General features: G+C 37.8%; 3 protein-coding genes across 4 annotated transcripts in view; 1 reads left to right on the top strand and 2 right to left on the bottom strand.

Moving 5' to 3' along the window:
• Positions 1–479: 479 nt before the first annotated feature.
• Positions 480–3767, top strand: LOC105198521 (max-like protein X). Of its 2 annotated transcripts, none has more exons than XM_039455732.1 (5): positions 480–1015; positions 2066–2215; positions 2291–2670; positions 2739–2849; positions 2954–3767. In XM_039455732.1, the coding sequence occupies exons 1-5, from the start codon at positions 979–981 to the stop codon at positions 3017–3019; spliced, it is 744 nt and encodes a 247-aa protein (XP_039311666.1). In that variant the 5' UTR covers positions 480–978; the 3' UTR covers positions 3020–3767. The 2 variants fall into 2 exon arrangements, with proteins under 2 accessions (XP_039311666.1, XP_039311667.1); XM_039455733.1 differs by lacking the exon at positions 480–1015 and adding an exon at positions 1774–1927.
• Positions 3768–9651: 5884 nt separating this feature from the next.
• On the bottom strand, positions 9652–16309 carry LOC105198528 (short transient receptor potential channel 4). Its single transcript, XM_039455415.1, has 12 exons — positions 16130–16309; positions 13452–13789; positions 13056–13346; positions 12725–12921; positions 11957–12465; positions 11853–11859; positions 11693–11798; positions 11240–11541; positions 10792–11043; positions 10576–10691; positions 10259–10417; positions 9652–10020 (listed from the first exon to the last, which is right to left on the bottom strand). The coding sequence occupies exons 1-12, from the start codon at positions 16307–16309 to the stop codon at positions 9850–9852; spliced, it is 2628 nt and encodes an 875-aa protein (XP_039311349.1). The 3' UTR covers positions 9652–9849.
• Positions 16310–17049: 740 nt separating this feature from the next.
• The window catches only part of LOC105198519 (sonic hedgehog protein A), a 42215-nt gene continuing 39670 nt past the window's right edge, over positions 17050–19594 (bottom strand). The window contains exon 3 of the mRNA XM_011165255.3: positions 17050–18983. Coding sequence (XP_011163557.1) covers positions 18280–18983 — 704 coding nt within the window. The 3' untranslated portion in view covers positions 17050–18279. The remainder of the gene's footprint in view (positions 18984–19594) is intronic.

The raw sequence follows: 19594 nt of genomic DNA, 5'->3' as shown, positions 1-19594 counted from the left end.
TTAATTGTATATGCAAAAGAACACATATCGCATTCCGATATCTCGACTTTTTAATGCATAAAAACAAGTAATAAAAAAGTAAAATATATACTTCGTCTTCCAATTTATGTTGATCTACGTAAAATTGAATAAAAATTAATAGAAATTTTACAAAAATATTTGCAATTACTCAATAAACAATTTTTATGACAAAGTAGAAAATGATAAAAATATCGACTAGTTTTCGACCATCGACCATTTATCGACGCATCGACGTCGAATCGACGTCGAATCGACTAATCATTTCTGGCTGGGTATAGTACAGTCATGAGCTAAAAAGTTGCAACATTTTTTTATCAGTGAGTTTCGGAATGCAGTCTGATCACCGAACGATTCTTTATTTATGGTTCTTTATTTATGAATCTAACCAATTATGTTCATCCGCTCTTTGAGCAAACTATGTTCCAAAACTCATCGAAAAAAAAGTGTTGCAACCTTTGAGCTCATGACTATACATAACGTAAATTATAACTTTTTAATTATTGAGGTACGGTTTTGAAACGCAGCCCTGATGGATGTTAGTACGGACAACAACCCACATCCATTTTACGAAACACTATTTTTAACGGCCGGTCGCAAAATGGATGTAATTTTTAGTTCATATTCCGGCCAAAATGAATGAGGTCGTCAGTGCGCCGGGAGTTTTGAGCGCTATACTTGCATCATGGCTGATCATGGCCGCTCTCAGGTTCCTCTCTGGCAGAAGTATCGTTGCGAGACCAAGATCGTTCGCGGTGTCGTGATCGAGTGAAGTCCGAGAGTCCGTGCAATTCGATGTGCCTTCGCTCTTCCGCATTTATCTTCTCACGCATCTAGATCCGACATATTCCGTAGCCGGATTCACCTATAAACATCCTCGGATCATAACAGTTTCTCATGTGCATGTTTTGATTACCTGCCCCTTCAACGAGAGACAATTCGGCGACGCCGAGGCCGACCATGGCGGATTCGTTGCACAAGGACGGATACGAAAACCGTGAGTAAATAGGAAAAAAAAAAAAAAATGAAAAACCAGGCTCTCCTCTCCGTTATTCCTTCGTGCGATTTGGCTTGTCTTCGATCACCTGCGCTGCTCCTGCACTTCCTACACTCGGGAACAACGGCTACGTTTGTGAAGAGCGAATGAGAATGCAACTCCAATCAGAAAGAGCTCCGACCGACGATTCGAGCGCGCTCGCCAACGATTCGATTGATTGCTTGGTAAACATATTCCTCGAACGCATTCTGATATTTTGACATTCGCTTTCGATACAGTTGCATAATCGCTCCGTACGCTGCCATTGTTCCCATATGATTGAGGGAAAGGGTGAGGCGTCCCTCCCACGTCTCATGTTTTTACGTGCGCACAAGAGTCTGCGCAACCGACCACGTGATTGCTTTGGCAGCTTCGTGTTTACATGCGTCCACTGACGCTTGCGTGTATGGTCATTATGGACTTTGGCCGTTCATTTTGCGTTACTTTGATAATCTGATTTTTTCCGGCTGCACATTAAATTTTTTCTTATTTCCAAACGAAACAAGTGTGTATTTAGGAAATGTAAAAGAAAAAACGATAAAAAATAATAAAAATATTGATAAATAGTTTTTTAATAGACAAAAAGAATATAAATAAAAATGATTCAATGTGAAGAATGTAAAATGTAATAAAAAAACGAGAAACTTGAAATGAAATAGCTTTGTAAAAAAACAACAAAATGCCAAATAAAATCCAAAAATTCTAATATATTATCGCATTTAAGGAACTCTACAATTACATTGTTATTTGTATATATATATATATATATATATATATATATATATATATGTATAACTGTTTCCTCTTAAAATGCTGATAAGCCTCACAACTGATAAGCTTATGCCTTAGCTTAGACAGACGAACCAATAGAACGTAAGTGAATATCACTCTTGCAATTATTGTCTCAGAAAGATAATTTGTAGTAGCAAGCTTCAAGATTATTTCTATTAATAAAATTTGTAAGTAAGTACAAATATATGTGTGTGCGCATTTGTTGTTTTTCGAAAGCAGCTAGCTTGCCGATGCGTGCTAACAGCGGTAATATAGGATCGGACAGCGACATGAAGCTGGAACCGTCCAGTCCTACAGAGAAGTATACCTTCTCCCGTTGTAGCAGCACGGGATCAGTTAACACGCCGTCTTCTTCTGCTCATAACACAGGTAAGCGCATATTTTTCTGTATCAGATATTTACTCGATACCATGAATTAATAATTAAAAATGGTATAATGTTCAGAGGACGAAGATAGCGACAACAAAAATTGTACCATAAGCTACAAGGAACGCAGGAGAGAAGCCCACACACAGGCCGAGCAGAAGAGGAGGGACGCTATCAAAAAGGGTTACGACTCTCTTCAAGATTTGGTACCGAGCTGTCAGTATTCAGACTCCTCGGGCTACAAGATTTCCAAGGCTACGGTGCTTCAAAAATCCATTGATTACATACAGTATCTGTTGAAGGAGAAGAAGAAGGAAGAAATTGATCGTAATGCACTGAGAAAGGAAGTCGTCGCGTTGCGCATTATGCAAGCAAACTACGAGCAGATTGTCAAAGCGCATCAGACGCAGCCAGGACACGCAGAAATGCGTATCTCAGACGAGATGAAATTCCAAGTGGTAATGTCGAAACTTTTTTTTTTTTTTTAATTATTACAATCGCTTATACGACTTGTATTGTGTTGCAGTTCCAGGCAATTATGAATCGTCTTTTCGAAACGTTTAATATTTCCGTAGCTAACTTTACGGAATTATCTGGTTGCGTGTTCAGTTGGCTGGAGGATCAATGTAAACCTCAGGTAAACTTGGCGCGAGATTCTGCCGCACTCTTTATACTTCTTATATTTATTTTATTTTTTGAAATGCACGATAGATGATAAATACATTACTATTAATTTCCTAGACTCTACGCCAAATAGTAACCTCGGTACTACAAGAGCTCACAATCGGCAACAATCAAATTAGCTAGTCAAGTGCATCTCCAAGAAAAATATCTATCGCACAATGTCCTCAGAAGAATTCCTTATATGTGTAAAGTGTAAAGAAAACACATAACGTACTATATATTATTTAGATATGAAACAAAGTTTATGAAACAAAGAGCGTGTATCTCTTTGTTTTTCTTTTTTGATGACGATACAACAGATTCTCGATCTGAAACAAGCGAAATTGAAACAAGTACAGATTATGAGAAACAATAGTGATTTTCTTATTGCATTTTCATTAGTGCAATATTTAATGGTTTAATTAATACATACAATCTTGAGAAAGAAATTATTATTATTCTAATTATAAATATTAGTGTAATTTATGTTCTGTTTAAGAGAGTTTTTGCATGAATTATCTACAATATGGATATCCTCCATTTTGTGAATAATTAGCATTTTGTTATGATTTATGAAGATAATCTGGAATAATATCTTCTTTGAGTTGTTAAAAAAAATTAATAAATAAGTTACCAGAAGAGATGTGCATTGTAGATATAATGCACGTGGGAAATATGGATAAAAGTTTATTTTATATACATCTGATAGATAGGATGTAGGATTATTATCGACAATTGATGTGAAATATTTTTATCAGATCTTTTATTGCATACACTTTGCGATAAACGAATGGCATATAGTGTATATATGTATATGTATGTACATCTGATTATGTATATAACAGATTTATAACATATATTTACAAAGAATGAATGTATACACGATCAAATTTCCATGCATATATTATTCCTTAATCTCCCCTTCTCCCATATTGCAATTGATATCCCTTTAAAAAAAATAGCGTATTTATCAAGGTACATACTCTATTTCATGATTCTATTAGTTGTATCAATCTTGTTCATTGCGTTTTATCTCACTCTTTAGTTTTGATTGCGATTTTATTATTGCAAAGAGCGTTTTCCAATTATTTCCATATTTATATCTTTTGCTTTTCATTTTTAAATTTTCTCTGATTCCGTGGGCATACTTTCCATTTGTGTTGTCATGGTTGTAATATCGTTCAATGGTATTACGTCTAATCTGGCTCTGTTCGGATTATCCAATTCTCGTTGAGGATTCTGTTGACGTCGCCTTTTGGCTCTGTTTCCCAAACGGCAACATAAATCTCGAAAAATGCAAGCGTAGCAGGCTAGTAGCGAGGTGATCATCATCAAGCCGACAGTCGCGAGAATAACGACGAGAAAGATGGAAATTGGACCTTCGTCCATTTCACTTCGCGAATTTGATGTCGTTGAATGCTGTAACAAAAATTCGTTTCATGCATTTTAATTTATTTTGTTATTTGCAAACTGTTTTTGTAAGAATTATTGTAAGTTAATCCGCTCAAATATTAACGGAGGCTCTAAAGGCATTTAAATTTATTTTGTATTGTTGATTAATTTATTTTGTAGTCAATTTGTCCTATTCCGTAAAAAACATAGTTTTTTTTTTTCATTTTGTAATTTGCATATTGAAACATTGAAATTTTCCGTGCTATTCAAAGAATAGTCTTTAGATAGGAATTTTTGAAAAAAATCAAGGAAGGTAGTCAAATGTTAGCGCGTTAGCACTCAATGCGCAAATTACTTCTGCTTAAAGTACAAACTTTATTTCAATCCAAATGGACGTTTTGGCACCATTTTGGGCCGTCTTCAGCAAGTAATATATAGAAAGCGTAGATACTCTATATATAAATACTGTGAAAGTATTCATTCAAATTGATTAACATCATTAAATTTAATTGATCACTATTAATCGTTTTTATATAATTCTTTTTTTATTATTTATGGACTTGGTATTTTCTGACGTCTGTCCAATGTAGTTTAATACATTATTGCACGTCTACATGATTAACGCTCTCTTTGTACCGCAATAAGTAATGTTTGCATTTGTTCGTCAAGTTACATTCTTCAAACTTATATTACGTGTCAAAGAATTATTATTTATTAGAGACAAACTGATGAATAATTCGATCTCCGTATATCCCGAACGACCAGTTCAATCAAACGCGAGGAACTTTTTGCGTCTTTCGGTCGTCGCGAAATATAACCGAGAGATAGGATATGCTGGCGGCAAAAATCGAGCAAGAGGAAAAGTAATTCCACGCTGTCATCGCTACAGGCTTTCCCTTTTTCACATTCGACGTGATCACATTTCCTTCCTCTTTTTATTTCTTTCTTTTTTCATGCGAGCGCATATCTACTCGAATCTTACCCAGGATTGATGTGTTCTCTTTGCTAGCGAAATAAAAATAATAACGGACCGGATCCACGTCTACCTAAGGAAGAGCACTTAAGGCGCTTCAGGAAAAAAAAAACGTATTTTATTGACGAGAGGAAGAGAGAACGTGAGGCTTTTGAACGCCATGCATAATTTATTAAGACACACGTGGAAGTAGGAATATGAGAGATCACGCTTTTTCGTAAAATATTAGATATCTGTCAGATAATGTACTTCAGCCTTATCACCTGAGGAATCTTACGATGATACCAGGGTCGTTGGTATTTAGGATCAAAGCTTTGCGCGACGTGAAGGAACGTTACCATGTGTAAATGAACGTACGCCGCTATGCGAATTACGCACGAAATTTATAAATTGCAATACCAGACATTTTTCTTATTGTAAAAACGAGAACGTTGGGAATTGAGGCGACGAGGGAATTTTTTTCTCTTGAAAAACAGAGATAAAAGGAAAAGAAAGGAATCATTTTCCAGAAAATTGCCATGTAAAAAATATTGTTTTTTATGTAGCGAAAAGAAAAATATATAAAAGGTATATCCACGTGTACGCGTGCGTGTTGGATATCTTCCTATTACATCATGGCATGCGAAATCTTCTTGGAGAACATATTCATTTACGGAGGATTCCCAACTCGTCATTCCCTTTACATGAATTCTCGCAGAACCTACTCGTAAATATCGGCTTCTTCCAGAGGTAGTAAATTATTCTCAAGTAGCATACTTACCCTCGGGATTGCGAAACTCTATGTCCCTTCGATAATAATTTAGACAGGAGACTTGTGATTTCATGTTGATAGAAAATAATGCTTTACATTAGAAGAAAATTTTTACGCGCAATAGAAACGTTCAAACAATATATCGAGGGAAAGACGGTGCAGAAATATGCAATGTTTGCATAATATGCATAAATGTGCATAAAAAAAAGGTGACGAAATAAATAAAGAGGCGAATAAAATTGATAAAAAAAAAAAATTATATAGACCCCTTCGACTTGATTAAATGCCCACCACAATTATAGTTCCAATTCTTGAGATTGTACATTGTAATTGTCATGCTTATTGCAACGCTTCTTTCTTCATTCGTATGCTTCTGGATGGACACATGAATCTTGAAAAATATTTAATTTATCAGTGTTGTTTCATAAAACACCATGTATCATAATCACTTAGAATCGATACGATAAATGAGTGAGATGTCTATCAACGGATATTTTTTCACGTCAATTTTTTTCTCTTTGTCTTCCATTTTGTTTCCGTGACTGTGCAGAATATCTACTCGTGCTATTACTCCGTTCAATCCGAGTCTGGCGTTATTTATCACGAAGATTGATAACGCCAGAAAAAATTGTTACGCCACAGCCGCGCTATTCCGCCCCGTAATAGCTTCGCTTAATATATATCGGAGAATATAACTAACGGAGAGACTGCCTTTCGGTAAAACGAGAGGCATGCTCGGGATAAGCATAAACAGCTCTTGCCATAATTTTTATCCGAGGAGATTAACGATTACAACGTATAACATGGCAACGGCAACTGTACCTGCGCACGCATAAAATATAAAGCGATCGCCGATCGAACGACTTTCCCCTCACCTACACTATTGCGATATCGAAGAGCTCCCGGTTCGCCTTCATCCCTCTTTAGCACGGTTCGCAGAGTGTCCAATTTTCGTGCGCATCATCGAGCTTCGTCTCGCTCTCATTCACCCCAGAGAGACTCGGGCAAATTGAATACCATTGGACTTCCGTTCTTCGACACATTTCAAAGCACCCTCCTCTGTGCTCGCGCTGATCCCACGTATCGCGCGCGCAGCAGCAGCAGCAGCAGCAGCGGCAGCGACGGCGACGGCAGCAGCAGCAGCCCCGTTTCTATTTTACTTCAACACACAATGACACTTTTAGGAAGCGGCTTGACATTGGATAATCCGCATTCAGATATAGAGACACAGTTCATCGGATTCGCGAGGGAACTGTAACATCGAGTTTCGTTTACCATCTCAATGATCATTCCGTACGACTTTTCACTCAACTTCCGTCCAATCACGGTAAATCAATAAGCTCTCTCTTCGAGCTCGCGATCGGACGGATGACGTTTTGGCGCATACAAATTGCAATGCGACGCTCTTAAAGCAACGAGAAAGCCCTCGATGTGTTATTCAGACTGAAAAGATAGTCGACCTCGACAAATTTTTTCGCTATTGGAATCGCGCGACAGATCGCTGCAACGTTGGCGACAAGCCGATACGATGAAGACGGAGCACGAATTCTCATTGAATGGCTAGACGCGAAGTCTCTATTACACAAGCGCGTTGTTTACAGCGCGAGTGTCGCGTACAAACTGTGACTGCGGACGGTCCATTTTAACGCGCATCCTCACAAACTCCCGCTGCACACTCCTCCCACTCGCATCCCTTCTCATTTCGCCCCTTCGTACTGAGCAATAATCCCCGACAAATAACTCTCCTTCTCGATACATGAATATTTTCCTTTCGCCTCTGCCTTTGAGCCGCGTTAAATATAAAGATCAATCACTCTCGCTCATTTATCCCTTCCCGTCACACTTTAAAGACATTTTTAATATATCGCTATTTATTTACTTCAACTTTTTCTGCCTTTCGAAGCATTTAATTTCTTTTGTCGTTTATGTAATCTGTTGGCGTTTTTATTGCGTTTTTCTTTTCTACATTTATCGTTCTTATCGGATTAATACACACGGATTTAATTGTAATATGATAATAAGTCTTTAAATAAAATGATGACTTGTAATGACAGATTAATGTAAAGAAAGCCACTGATTGTTTTTATGGACACAATTAACAAAATTAGAAATAAACTTTTTACCTCTATTTAAAAATAATTATGCACATAGATGAAAAATCTGTCCTTAATGAACGAGTGAATAATCTTTTCGAATTATGTGACAGAAGTGAGTTACACAATTCTTGTATTTTAGCAGTGTCCTTGATTCAATGCTCCGATTGTATTGACAAAATGGTGGGGGTAATCAATGTTCATTATTGCGTGAAATTTCCTCTGTTGTCGAAGCTTTCAATTAATCGGCGCTGTATTGAAATTGCCAAAAGCTTTCCGGTTGGTTTCCTCGAAACGATAACATTTGCTGCTCTCCATGTTCGGCGGGCAACGTCGAATGTAGAGCTTTTTTTTTTTATATGCTTGAATTCAAAATGAAATTTTCTCTCTGCCCGTATATCATTCGCCGCTCGCCTTCCCTTCTCATCTCGTCACGCACAACTTTCAGCAGCATCGCGCTGTCTTCTTCCTGCAAAAGTGCGTTTCCCCCGAGTGGTATCTTAGCAGTTAGGTGTTTCCCAGAATATGAGAGCTAAGATTAGAATATTTAGACTACGTGACTGAGAACGGGAATGGCTCCCGCCGGTACGCAGATTACGCTGGAAAATTGTTAGCTCTACAGAGTCGAAACGCCCCCTTAGTTTTCAGGAGAGAGTCCTTCGCGTCACAGAAGAGAAGAAAGTTTATGCGAACGTCGTAAAGCGTTGATAATCTGGCCTCGGAAGATCTTGCTAGATTTCGGAAGGGGATCCCTTGGAAAATAAAAGTTTCAGGAAGGCACGGGATTACTAGAAACCCGCGAAGCAAGATTACGTAACATTACGAAATTACGGCGGAAACAAGTTGCACAAATTGCTGAACAATCACGTCTATTAACCGCAACTGTTACGGGCGCACCATGTGTCAAGCGTACATATAATACGCTTCGTTAGTTGTGTTTGACGCATGAAGCATGTAAATTGCGTTGCCACACGCGCGTTATCGTCCACAAATTATTAACGAAGGTTGTCAGGACATGCGACAAATAATTCGTGAGAAGACACGAAGATAGGGAGGTAGATATAAATTCCCCGGGGGGGTATTGTAATTCATCGCTCTGTGCATCGAAATGTGGCTTCGATTTGTCATTTCGATTCTGCATGACCTCCCTCCTTCGATTGCTAAAGACGTCGATCCACCCCTCTCTCTCTCTCTCTCTTCAACGTCCCCTAACCGATCTCGGCGATGCGCGATGGGAGTTGCATGCAAATTGGATTAACAATCACTCACTATATTGCTTTTGCATAATGATGTCAACGCCTTTCGTTTACGTATGCAAAACCCATCACATTTATCTCTTGTAGCAATTCTCCTTTCTTTTTGACGTAACATTTTGAAGAAATGTAATTTTTTTTTCCAAAGAAAATTTTATTTTTGACCATTAAAAACGGGCTCTGTCTAAGAATTGTTTATTCCTTCACTTGCTGCAGCTGCACTTTGTGCATTAATCCATAAAATAGAATTATTAAATAATATAAATAAAATTAATGCAATTAAAATGATAAAACAATGTTTGCCATGAAAATGAATGATCTCTCTCTCTATCTAATGTTGATAAAAAGTATTTCTTATTTCGTACAAAGTAGAAATTAATCCTTTATAATTACAGATATTATCCTGTCACGCTTTTTGAAAATGACTTGTGTACTGCGCAAAGAATTAAGAAATTAATATGACACAAATAGAAATATCTCTTTGAGGTGGAATATTACGATGAAACGATCTTTTAAGACGGACTAAGAGCCTCCTTCAGAATATTGCTGAACTCTATCAGTTCCTTTCTCAGTTTTTGCACGTCAGTTTCCTCCACTCTCTTTTCACGTTGACGAAGATAACGTTGCACTAGTTGCGACATGACTTCTGCGAATCGTATGTCCTTTTTTTCCTCTAGATCCTCCTGCAACAGGGATTTAAGTAAATGAATCGAAGCAGTCTCTATTTTTATCTATTGATCGTAACTCGCTCTGTCGTAACGACAATTCTACTTATAGATACTTAAAAATACAAATGAAACGCCATGAGAAGAGAAAAGAAAGATTACTCGACGCGAAATAAATTTCTACTTTGTAAAATTCTTTAATTTCGATTTAATAATGCGTTGCATCGTCATTGAGATTTGGTGATGGTATACTGACTATGTAGCAACAATTTACAAAATCCCATCGTGCCCGTTTGCCTGGTGGTGGTTTAATCAGTATTTTTATGTATTTGATTACTGGTCGCAATCCCGTGAAAATGGAGAAAATGCAGAATGGAGGTGGAAGCGTTGTTGTAAGCATGACATCGACATAAGCCTGAAAAAGTAAAACGATAGATGGTATTGACATTTGTAAATGGTCCACGATTTGTTATTTTGAATTTCACACGCCTCTCTCGTTTATCGTTTGTTTTTTTTTTCAGTTTGAAAAAAATAATTTTAAAATATGAAAAATAAATATAAACATTTGCTAACCTCAGTTCGACCAAAGATCCACTCAACATTGACATTGTCAGTCACTTTGGTGAATGTATTTGCCATACAAGCAATTAGCATATTCAAGACGATTACCACGGACATAAATTGGAAACCTGAAGAATAGAACCAAATTATTGATACGATTCCTCGATAAAATGGTTTTGTTAGTACTGATAAATAGTATGAATCAAAAATGAAATCAAATGTACTTACCGGCAAAAGCAAAATAACCGATAAATTCGGTGAAGTTATGATGATTAATTATTGTTTCTGACTCCCTTTCACCTGGAAGGTTTTCGATAATCACGTCAGCGCTTTCTACGGGGCTCATGCAAAAAACAGCCCAGAAGAGAGTCTTTAGAGTAGACCTGAAATCGACGAAGGAACTCTCTTGCTCTATCTTCAGCTTTGATTCGTCATCCGTCTGCACCATTCCATTATAATACTGATAAAGATGGCACAATCCTGAAGAAACAAGTCTCAAGTTCATAAAAAACGTTATGGCGATAAAAAATATTTCATTTTGTAAAACGCAATTTTGAGTTGTTTTTTTTTTTCAAATTTGCAGGCGCTAAATCTTTTAACTTGGAAAATTTAAATAAAAATGTTTGCAATTATTCTATTGATTCATAGAGACTTTTCATACAGCCATGTATCTTACCAACTGCGAATGCCAGGACAATGATACCGAATATTGCGACAAAATGACCAACGTCTCTGATCATTTTAACTAAAGAAAGTTGCAGAGGTCCTAGATCGTAGTCTAGCTGGCAGATGAATAGTAATTTGAAAAAGGCCATGATTGCCGCGATACAAAATATTCCTTCCGCTATCAAAGTCGGATCGTATTTGTGCCAGTATTTTCTCTCCAATTCTCGTTGACCATTTATCCTAACGTCCACTGCGGCAGCTATCCAGAAGAGAAACGTTAGCACGAACAATATGAGCATAATAAGCTCATACCTATAAAATTGAACAAGAGAAAATATAAATGTATAAAAAGTGATGATAAATTATGTAGATATATATTAATTGAATTACGAATTTTGCAACACAATTCTTTTATGTTGAAGAATTTAATATTAATTTACCATTATATCAATTCTTCTCTTACCAGTTTGTACGCGTTTTAAAGCATCTGGCCGGACCGTCCATAATGCAAAGTCGAACAAATGCAAATATATACGATATCACGTAAATAGCGAGAACCCATTCGTATCCTGAAGGGATAATTTCAATTTAAAAACGAAAAAAAAAATTGAGAGAGATTTAACCCTTTAGCTATAGGTGAGCGGAGCTGTGCGCTGCTCAACCGCGGAATACGACCGAACGCAACCGAAAAAAAAGGTAAAGAGGAGGAAAAAAGGTTTTTTTTTTTCATTTTATTTTTCATTTTATATATACACACATATATAACGAAAAAAACATCGAAATGTCGAAGAGAGCCACTATAATGGTTCTGTGTTTTAAACGATCGTTCCGAGGAACTATAGTGGCGCATAGTAGCTAAAGGGTTAACTTTAATCTCGGAGATAATTAGGAGGGCACCAGTATTGGGTGGTCCGCGTAGCTGTTCGGTTTTGTCGCTACGCGATTGGAAAAACACGAATGTGAGAAATATCAAGTAATTCGCCACGGAAGAGAGAAATTTGTTAACCGGGATTTCATAGAACTTGACTCGTTCCGAGTTCGGTGTGAATAATATGACAAGCGCCTTGATTGGTAGCAGGCCGATCTGCGGAATTATCGTCAGGCACTTCAGCCACATGTTTCTGACTTTCCATTCGTGCCACGTGCCAATCCACTGGCTCTCGACAAGCTGAAAGGACATCAAATTTAACTTTTTAATGAAATTTCTTAATTTGCGGAAACTTTCGTCGTGGCGCGCTCGCAAGTTTTATCAAATAATTCTGTACCTGAAAAACGAGAAACTAAATTCTTTACAAATGGTATAAAGTTAAATTTTGCTTTTACTCTGAATTTTACGTAATTTAATTAAAAAAAAAAAATTATCAAAATTAAGATTTATGTGGAAAATATAATTTTTATTGTTCCATTTTTTTTAGATAAAGATTTAAAGATCACTAACTACAACAATATTTCTCGTAAGAATCCACAATCCCTGAACATCAACTGTCACATTCTTACGCTACCTGTTGTACATTCGGATGAGCGACAAAGGTTTTCTGCTCGTAATCCAAAGCTAGTAATAGTCGAGGATATACGAAACTAGAGGTACGACCAAAACCAGCAGTTTGCTTTAATACACATTCGACTTCTTCCGCGGTACGTGCGCATCCGATCAAGTCTGCGGCGAATTGGGTCACCTCCTTTATCACAAAACTAGATGGATTATTAACTTTTCATAAGCAACAGATACGTGGCAAATATATAAATATATTAATAATAGATAATTTATCACCTATACATCTTACAGATTGTCTTTTATATGTAATTAAATGAAGAATTTCGCTGACAATTGTGTTAATATCCAATAAATTTGGACAAGGAATGAGATTACACTAACATCGGACAATGCCTTGTAATCGGGATAAAATTCTTTGTCGAACGAAGCTTCTTTTCTAAGCTCGGCCGACAATTGAAAAGCTTTTAAGATCGGATCTTCTTCGATTTGACAAATGTACACTGGATTCGATATCGCCCTGTACATGAACAATCTCATTTTTACCATGGTTATGATATCACCCTTTTCCCTTTCCGGTCTGCGATAAAAGGGAAAAAAAATATATGATATACGAATGGAATAAGTTTTTCAATCAGTCGCATGAAAAAAATTTCGTAAACTAGATTTGCGAGAATATTGTCTTATAACAAGACGAACTGGTGCACAACGACGATATACGATATCGTACTTGCAAATTTCGTCGCAGTTGCAACTAGGAGGATGTGGTTTCGGCAGAATGTGATGTCGGAATCTGAGCATATCAATTATCTCGAAACGCCCGTATTGTGCCGCCACCGCAAGCGGTGTTGTATCGTCCGGGAAATCAGGACTGTGAGTGACACCGGCGTATTCGAGGCCCGGCGCCAATTCATTCAGCTTATTCAATATCAGCACGGCGATCCTCAGTTGATCATCTCGAATTGCATGCAGATGCGTGTCGCCCGGATCGATATCTGGATGAGACAACAGATACTCGACCATCGCCGTATTTCTCTCGTTAACAGCGATATGCAGCGCGCTAACACCCTGAAAATGAAAAATTCACAATTAACATTACTGGGCTAACGAGAAAAGTTGGCTTATTCATAAGTTGGAAATGGAGGTGCAGAAAAAGGAAGACTGAAGCGCGAATTAACACTAGTAAAATAGATGAATATCCGAAATTGTCTTTTCTTTCAATTTCTATTGCTACGGTAATTGTCAGTAATCGAATGTGAAAATAGCGATCTGCCTAAGAAAACTCTCTGTCGCAAAGCGACAGAACGGTTAAACGCTCGAAAAATTTCTGAACTTTCCCGGAATTCCTTCCCACCACGAATCCACGGTCTCTTTCTGCAGTAAGATCGACTTTTAGAAGGCAATCGGCTCCACTCTTTTTCTCGGTCGTGTCCCTTTTTGTAGGAAGAATGGTTCGACGACGTTTCTCGCCCATCTGCGGTGCGTTTACAGAGGCGGACCTCAACAATGGACCAGCACCATTGTTGTCGCCGACACCAGTCACAATATTCACTGATATTTTGGCTTTTCGACAGGCCCCTGGGACATCCACACGCCTAACGACAATAATACTCCGTGATATATGCTCGGCAAAAAGCCCTCGTTAGCTGTCCCTTGACAATAGACAGCTGCCGCCCTTAATGTCATGACTCGACCAGATTTTACGCCCGGTTAAATATTTGTTTGTTATTTGTTTTTGCGAATTTTCTTTGGCGAACGATGATAAGCGAAAACACACTCTGCAGAATAATCGAGGCGCGTGCTCCGGAGTTAATCCATGAGATAATCCTTTTATGAAAGGAACTAAATTTTTTAATATTTTTTACACATTACAATTTTTTATTTTTATAGAGAAATGACAATTTAAAAGATCTGTCACTCACACACACACACACACACACACACACGCGCGCGCACGCACGCACGCACGCACACACACGCACACAGAAAGTAACGAGCCGAATTGACGTATCGCCAGATTTACTGATATGTATTATAGATCGCACTAGGGCACACAAGTAGATCGTGGAAAAGCTTCCGATGTCGAGGGAATTCCCATATAGAATTTACAGCGGAGCGGGCCATTTGAATAATTTTTATCAGGTCTCGGTTGAAACCATTGTCTTGTAAAAAGACGGTCTGAAATATGGCTGGAGATACACGAAGAACACCCAGCTTCGTCGTTCTCTCCGTGTCCTCTCTTTCTTCCATTCGAGTTCCCTCTTCTGTCTCTTTTCCTCGCCCTCTCCCACTCTTTCTCCTCCTCTTCTTCCATTCGCGTGCCATCTCTCTTCGTGCCGCTTCGGCATTTCAGCCTCAAAGTCAAACGAGACTTTGGTCGCTTTTCTGGACCCTCTCAGAGAGAGAGAGAGAGAGAGAGAGAGAGAGGCGAACACACTAAGGTGGTTACCGAATGGCTGAAGGAAACATTCCACGGGGGGTACGTGTTCCTCTATAGAGTAAAGATCTGAGATAACTGGACTTCGCATCGCCTTCATTCTCTTCGTTTTGTTTTCCTTCTTCCTGTATTGGTTCCGCCGTTTCTTGCACAGGTTAAACCACACGACTTTGTCAAAGACTTTAAACCGATTGGATTCGGTTTAAGATATCAGTAAATAAATATTTACTGATTGTACAAAAAACTTTCACCGAGATTTTTATAAAAAAAATTACTTATTAATACTTTACAACATTACAAATCACTATTAAAACGAGTAATATGGATTATTATTTTTTTTTATCATATCTTTTTATATTATTTTCTCTTTATCACACTTTCTCTTTTTTCTCTTGAGCATTAAAGAAAAAAATATATAGATCCACAGAAACGGTAAAACATTTTAAAGTATCAGCACCGAACGCTATTAAAGAGAAGATTGACAGGAAGTTGACCTGAATACCGAAAATGCGAAAAGCGCATCTCTCTTTGACGCGCCGTCGTTTTGGGGTGAACCCTAACATGAGCGGCGGTGTCGTTTAAATTACAAAAAGCAAAGTGACGAGAAAGATAAATTTGGAAATATCTTTACGAACTGTTTAGGAGCTCGGTTTGAAATGCGCCGCTCGTGCGACTTCGTGGGTAGTTTAACGAAATATGTAGATGGAAAAGAAATGGAGTCTAGTTTATGGCAAATTTATTCCGCCAGGGTGTAATTTAGCATTTCGAATCGTCAACGTGCCTGTTGGCAAATAATATTTGCAACTATTGTTGAGAATTCTTGTGATATAAATTGACGTTTAAATCAGAAAAATATTCGTCCAATTCCGCACGAGCGAGTTCTACTTGCTCGAATCCGTATGGAAATCTGTACCTTTTTTTTTTGACATCAATGTTTCATGCTTCTTCAGAATGGGAATTTATGTGCTTACTTGAAAATTGATGGCATTTATATTGAAATCCGGATGTTTCTCCAAAAATAGTCGCACTTCGGTGACACTTCCGTCAGCGACTACTTCGAAGAATCTCTTCTCGATTTTTTGCAAATGTGGATATGCCACACCGAGATACTGCAATAAAATAACCTTAAAATAAATCTGGAGATGTGTCATGCCACATTTTTACTTTTTATATTGAAAAAGATTTAAACAAAGAGAGAGAGAAAGAGAGAAAAAGGAGAGAGAAACAGGAAGAGAAAGAGAAAGAGAGAATCATCTATAAATATTTTTCAATCTTACATTTTCAAATTTGTCTCCTGTTTCAGCTGTCTCGTTATCCGTCATCACGAATGATCGCTAGATTACAATCGTTTCCCACGATTATATAAAATAAGATTAATTTCTAAAATACAAATCGAATCGCTTAACAAATTCAGACATTAAATACAAAAACTTTTAGAACAAAGAAAAATCAAAGATATTTTTCATATTAATTACATTTTGTTTCGATCTATTGGTGCTGTATAGAAATGAAGTTGCTTCCATAAAATTTATTTAAGTAAATTTTAAAAAGACTGGAGAAGAATAAAGAGAAAGAGGGAAAGAATTTAAATATAATAAAAGACTTGATTTTTCTATAATAAAATTATTCCACAGCTAAGGTAGCAAAATGTATCTTTTCTTATTTAAATTTCTAATTTATTTAATTGATAGTATAATTCACTGTGTGAGAATAACAAAACACGATAATTTGCTTTCATTAATAATGTAATTCAATTTTTGGGGAAGGGGTATATATACATAAATTATAATTTGTTTGTGCGCTACAATATACAAATAATAATAATAATAATATAATTGAAATAATAATTATATTATAATATATATTTAATAATATATAATATTTTGATGATAATTTAAGTTATGTTTCTTAATAAAAAATAGTCCTTAAATTATTAAAATAATTAACTTTTTGTTAACATGTTGATTATAATTGACTATTGTTATGACACGGCGAGAGCAACGCGATTTAACATTATTATACAGCAATATTCGATATAGTTACTGCCACAATCGATGGTGACAATAAATATCTATAAGGTTCATTTTTTTAGTCGCACTTTTTTTTACACTTTGTTTCTTTCGTTTCTCTCTTTCGAAAAACCAAATCTATACCGATTTTACTTCAAAAGAAAGAAAGTGCAGCTTGACTGAACAGATTCATAATTACACAGTTTCGGTTGTACAACATTAAATTATACATGGGATACAAGCAGTGTTAATAAAGTGAAAGAAAAAGAAGCAGGTTATATCATCTTCTCATTGCATTGCGGGAAGGAGGGAAAACAAAAAGAAAGCAGGGTATATACAATAATCTTTTATTATTTCATAAAGACGCGTTGTAGATCCTACTTAAAATAGAGATACTTCTTCATTTCTTTAAATTAATTACGATTTCAACAATATATAATTAAATATAGACGCTTTCTTGCTGCTCGCATGTACATTCATGAAGATCGTTTGGAGTAACATTACAATAGAACAATCGGCAACTATCTTACACACTTGTTCCATGATACAAAGGCAATTTCCTTCAGAAACAAGCATACCGGTGCGCACACGATTCGCGAACACTAAAAAACGGAGAAGAAATATTTGTATATCAGTATATTATCTTCATACACATTTAAAATGTGAAGAGAAAAGTCCTGACTCTCTCTCTCTCTCTCTCTCTCTCTAAAGTTTTATTTTCTATTGTCCTAAAGATTTAATAAACTACACGTCATTCGGTGAACACTGGTAGGTCACTGGCCAACTTTATGTCTTTCGCCTACGACGACGTCTTTTGTTCTACGTATTAAATACATGCGTCTCTCACAACGAGAACTCCATCCTCGCGATCATACGCGTTAACTGTCTTCAACGGCACACGCGTAACCGGAACCCACGGTGACGTTCTATAAAAAGGAAAAGTCTCGAGAGACAAAGAAACGATGATTAATCAACTAGGATTTATGGCCGAAAGTCTTTAGAACATGTGTGATTTGCGCCGAACACTCGAGCTTGTCTTCGATTATTCACGTCGACACGTCGCTCATCGGAGCACGGAGTACGGAGGTTCTATTGTTCTTATAAAAAAAATCTCAGTCGTAGAGCATCTTCGACGGCAGAACGTAGGAGGCCAGCGAGTAGAGCATCGACGCGTACCAATGGATACCCAGTTGCTCTCCTTCCGTCGTCGGCTCTGCTCTGGACGCGTTGCTATATTTCGCAAAGTGTTGCGGCTCGTCCAGCCTTTGCAGGAAGAAGGCTGTGATGCTATGCCAAATCCTCAGCGGCAGGAAGGAGTAATGCGCCACCGACTGACTGTTGACGATGGCGTAGCAGGACGCGACGACGTCGTCCACGAGGAGGGTGCCTTCCATCGTAAGCGGGGCGTAAACTCCCTCCTCGAGGACCAATTTCGCCTCGACGACGCTGTCCCATCGCAGACGACTGTCCACCTCGTTCGCCGCGCTCGCCGCGTCGACGTCACTCACGAGGATCCTGTCGCCGGGTTGCACGCTGGCGGCGAATACCGACGACCGACCCTCCACCGGCACTAGATGCGCTGGTGTTAACGTGAGCACTCGGCCGGACTCGGTCGTCAGGCGAATGAATTGTCTCCTCTCGGACGGAGAACGATCCAGGAAAGCGATCACATCGCTGTACACGACGTCGCCGTGGGAGTCCAGAGCGGCGATACGGTCGCCGAGACGCACCTCGTCCAGCCTCTTCGTACCGTCTTCCGTTCGGACCAGACTCCTCGCGGGAAAGCAGCCACTGGTCTTGCCCGCTGAAGACGATTCTGAAAGACGAATCGTGTACAGAGATTAGACGGCGAAACGAATGGGAGGAAAGAATAAGTAAAAATGTATATCGAGATGAAAAGAATTCTTGACATTCTTAAGCTTTGAATACACGCGTGACAGAGCTAAGCGAAGAGTTATGAAAATCGTACATTTTAAAGAACGACTACGATTAAAATATGGGTGGAGAACAAACTTATAAATAAAATTTTCCAAGAAAAAAGAACAATATATTTTAACTAAAGTTATAAAGACTCACAAATTTTAAGACATAAAACAAGAAGGGCAATGACAGTCTACGCGGTTGTTGGCGCGTGTCCATAAATCTTCTGTTTATTTAAAAAAGAACGTTTCGACCCGATTTCGGATCATTCTCAGCAAATTGCATCAAAAGAGAACTTCTCCCCATCACAGAGCGTAGTCGAAAGCAAAAGGTCCGTCACAATCGGATGGTAATCCGAGAGAATAATTCATGTGAAGCGAGCAGAAGAGAAATAAATTATTCCATATCAGCACGCAAATTAAATAATTGAATAAATAAACAATGGATTAACAACGTCGTCAGTAATAGTTAAATAGGACACTGATTTCAAGCGATACAGTCCTTCTC

The sequence above is a fragment of the Solenopsis invicta genome, chromosome 12 (assembly GCF_016802725.1).
Source record: "Solenopsis invicta isolate M01_SB chromosome 12, UNIL_Sinv_3.0, whole genome shotgun sequence".
In the NCBI taxonomy this organism is placed as follows: Eukaryota; Metazoa; Arthropoda; class Insecta; order Hymenoptera; family Formicidae; genus Solenopsis; species Solenopsis invicta.
This window is presented reverse-complemented; position numbering and strand designations above follow the sequence as displayed.

Coding starts and splice junctions, on each gene's coding strand:
- LOC105198528 (XM_039455415.1), bottom strand. CDS start 16,309: ATGACACATCTCCAGATTTATTTTAAGGTTATTTTATTGCAGTATCTC. Junction 12,466..12,724: donor GAATGTACAACAGGTAGCGT/AAGAATGTGACA, acceptor AAAACTTGCGAG/CGCGCCACGACGAAAGTTTC. Junction 11,542..11,692: donor TTTAAAACGCGTACAAACTG/GTAAGAGAAGAA, acceptor TCAATTTTATAG/GTATGAGCTTATTATGCTCA.
- LOC105198521 (XM_039455732.1), top strand. CDS start 979: ATGGCGGATTCGTTGCACAAGGACGGATACGAAAACC. Junction 1,016..2,065: donor CAAGGACGGATACGAAAACC/GTGAGTAAATAG, acceptor TTTCGAAAGCAG/CTAGCTTGCCGATGCGTGCT. Junction 2,216..2,290: donor TTCTTCTGCTCATAACACAG/GTAAGCGCATAT, acceptor TATAATGTTCAG/AGGACGAAGATAGCGACAAC.